Raw genomic sequence first — 3454 nt, forward strand, 5'->3', positions numbered from 1 at the left:
CACTATTCTGTGTATTGCTACGCAGAAGCTGCAAGAAAAACAACAACCATGCAGATAATGATACGGAGAGCAGTATTTATGTTTAACCATATTGAAAAGATTGTGTTTTGTATGGTTGGAAAAGATCGCTAGATGGGCTCCGGCACTACCATCCATGTTTACTTCCGGAAAAAAAAGAGCATGCTGGCCTGTGACGTCATTGCGTCCTATACCAAGCATGCAGAACACCTGCATTGTATGACTGCAGTTCATACAGGAGATCACATACAAGTCGCATATATTTGTAAATATGAACGACAACGTAAAAAAATCGGATTTTGCAAAAAAATCGGAATTGAGCATCAGGCCGACAGTGTGAACGTAGCCTTTTATTGCCAGAGATTGAGTCCACCTGGTTCCCATCTCCAGCAGGCAGAGCAGAAAGAAGCAGCAGAGAAGATTGGCAGAGAGGTGTGACTTCCTAGCAGTTCACCAGAAAAAAATCCATCCTTCATTGTCTTACCGTAAAGCAAGAACTTGGTGTAGATGAAGATAAACTGATTTGTACTGATATATATATATATATATATATATATATATATATATATATATATATATATATATATATATATATATATATATATATATATATATATATATATATATATATATATGTATATATATATATATATATATATATATATGTATATATATATGTATATATATATATATATATATATATATATATATATATATATATATATATATATATATATATATATATATGTGTATAATGAATAGTAGGATTTACATAATATCCCGCTTTCATAGATGTTCTATGACCTGTAATATTTTATAGATTTATTTTATTGATTATAAGGATTTATATAATATCCTGTTGTCAAAGGTGAGTGATTACCTTAGATCGTATTTTTGAGTATTTTATCAATGATATTTTGTTTTTATTTATGACCCGATGACCTTAACGACACCCCACCCTTGACAAAACGACTACAAACGTTTGTATCTTCGCTTCCGTCTCCTTCAACCCCAGTCGGCCTCAGCAGATGGCCGCTCACACTGAGCCTGGTTCTGCTGGAGGTTTCTTCCTTTTAAAAGGGATTTAAGCTACCTACTTCTTTTTAGCTTTCTTTGAATCTGGAAAATAGTAAAATTGCTGTACATTTTATTGTATATATGTTTTTATTTAGGTTAATAAACTATAGATAGTTCTAATAATATGTATAGTTATATGGATGGAAGGATGGAATAGATAGACAATGGATGATTTTTAAAATAACACCACATGCATACAGTTTCTTTTTAGCCAATATATCCAATGAGGAATAGAATTGTAGAACTCTGCATAATTTGTCATATGGTACAATTTCCAGATTCTTTAAGTTGCCATCTTGATCTATTCGAACATATCTATGCAAGTATAAACAACAAAGTTATGTTCACCCATAATGTCATCCAAAAAGGAAATGCTGTAGAAAGTTGTAGTTTTAAGCTTAGTTAGGGGATAATGTGCAAATACCATTTGCTCTGAGTTTACTGTCTTCACTGAGCAATGAGAGCTGCTGTGAGCCCCTCCCTACCCTAAAGCTCTGAGAGGAAGCCACAGTCAACAACATGTCTGCAGGTGCAGAGCAACTCACCTCTGTGTTCCCATGGAAAATACGTCCCACATGAACAAACCCCCTCCCCAAAGAGGGATGTAAAGAAAACGTTTAGCATATTTTTTTTTCCTTTAAAACTCTTCCATTAAAAAGATTCCTTCCTGCATGTGATTCAAGTACATCCTAATCCATGCTGTGTGCTTCGGCTAATTATCTTTAAGTAGAATTTCATAACATACAAAGATTCATTTATGTAATTTTGTTGAGTACTTAATTTGAGTTTTAGTGTTAAATGTATTCATGGTATTTTAGATACTTTCTGCCTTGCAGATGTTGATGATTCTCTTTCTTACAGCTGGATTAAAGAAGTACCAACTATACCAATTAGGCAAATACCTCATCTACTAACTTCTAGCAACATTAAGGACAGCCAATAGTGACTTTGCTTGCTGAGGAGTTGGCAACAATGAGGATGGAAAAAATGGATGGATGGATGGCTTCTAGGATATTTTTTTTAACAATATTTAAAGAAATAAAAACAAACCCAGGAATTTCTTGTAAGATTTTTATTAATTTTTTGTGTTTTTTCATTTCTTTTCCCCTTTGGAAATGGTGGAGTTCCACAATTCTGTGGCATCTTTATACAAACACAATTTCCCATCATCAGATAGTTGAAGACGGCAAACATGAGAGCCAGGTGTGTCTGTGTCGACGGCCCATTTAGGCCTGTTAGATTCATTGTACATGACCAGGTTACAATCCTCCTGCATGACCAGGCGGACTGCATCAGACCCACAGGTATCTGAGGCCCACACAGGCTTCCAGCCATAGATCACAAAGTTTCCATCATCCTACAAATGCAAATTTTATTGCACTGTTAAAGACTTTAAATCAAATTGATCCATGAAATGTATAACCGGATTATCAAATAACACCTGAGATTATTACCTGGAAAAGTGCCTTCCATTGTCCATTGTTGGACATTAGGTAGTCTCCCCTGCGAAGCTCGTCATTCCTTGACAAATGGTTTTTGCTCATTTTTCTTAAAGAAATAGATGATAGTCCAAATAAATGATATGCATTCAATTCTGTACATGCATTAATGTGGCAAATGACCCAGCAATAGTTAACTCTATACAAATAATCTTTCATATGATCATTTTCATTAATCTGTCGACGCACAAGTACTTACAGCTCTAAATGTCCAATGCAGATCAGTGTGTTTGCAGAAACAAAAAACTGGGGGAAGTTCAGATACAAACGTTTTTATACAGTCTAACTGTGGGTGGAGTTAGTGCAACACTCCTTTTTTCTTGCTCATGTTTTACACCTCCTGTTCAAACATGTTGCATCCTTGCTGCCAGGCATTTTTAAGGAGGAACATTTCTCTACAATTTTACAAAACTTTGTATACTCTCGCTGATCCAACCAGTTTACCCTCTTTCATATTTTCCTTGAGAAAACCTTAAACCACACCTTTTATGTCAGTTTGATTACTGTTTAACTCACGCACAGTAATCACATAAAAGCTTAACGTGCATAGTAATATTGCATGCCGATATAAAATGTTAGGGTGTCTGGGTTTTTGCTGTCTTTCTGGTGTAAGTGGGCTTTGTGTCACTTTGCTAGTGCCTGAGCCAACCCATATTACTGCACACCAAAGAATTTTTCTCAACCAAAACGTCAAAACATGGAAACAAAGAATTATCTTTCTTCACTGGATTATTACTCCTGATGGCGTTACAGCCAAAGACCTAAACCAGGGTTAGACTGTTATTATTCCAGGCAACCAATGAACCTCAGTTCATCTCCAGTCTTCATCTAAAAGGTCTTACGTCTGCGAAACAGTTCTC

At 35.2% G+C, this 3454-nt stretch overlaps 1 protein-coding gene across 1 annotated transcript; it reads right to left on the reverse strand.

Moving 5' to 3' along the window:
• Positions 1 to 2152: 2152 nt before the first annotated feature.
• On the reverse strand, positions 2153 to 2904 carry LOC119780478 (mannose-specific lectin-like). The gene is made up of 3 exons (XM_038280544.1): positions 2794 to 2904; positions 2550 to 2643; positions 2153 to 2452 (listed from the first exon to the last, which is right to left on the reverse strand). The coding sequence occupies exons 2-3, from the start codon at positions 2637 to 2639 to the stop codon at positions 2189 to 2191; spliced, it is 354 nt and encodes a 117-aa protein (XP_038136472.1). The 5' UTR covers positions 2640 to 2643; positions 2794 to 2904; the 3' UTR covers positions 2153 to 2188.
• Positions 2905 to 3454: the final 550 nt, after the last annotated feature.

Source organism: Cyprinodon tularosa, unplaced genomic scaffold (assembly GCF_016077235.1).
Source record: "Cyprinodon tularosa strain WSP-4 unplaced genomic scaffold, ASM1607723v1 ctg1604, whole genome shotgun sequence".
In the NCBI taxonomy this organism is placed as follows: domain Eukaryota; kingdom Metazoa; phylum Chordata; class Actinopteri; order Cyprinodontiformes; family Cyprinodontidae; genus Cyprinodon; species Cyprinodon tularosa.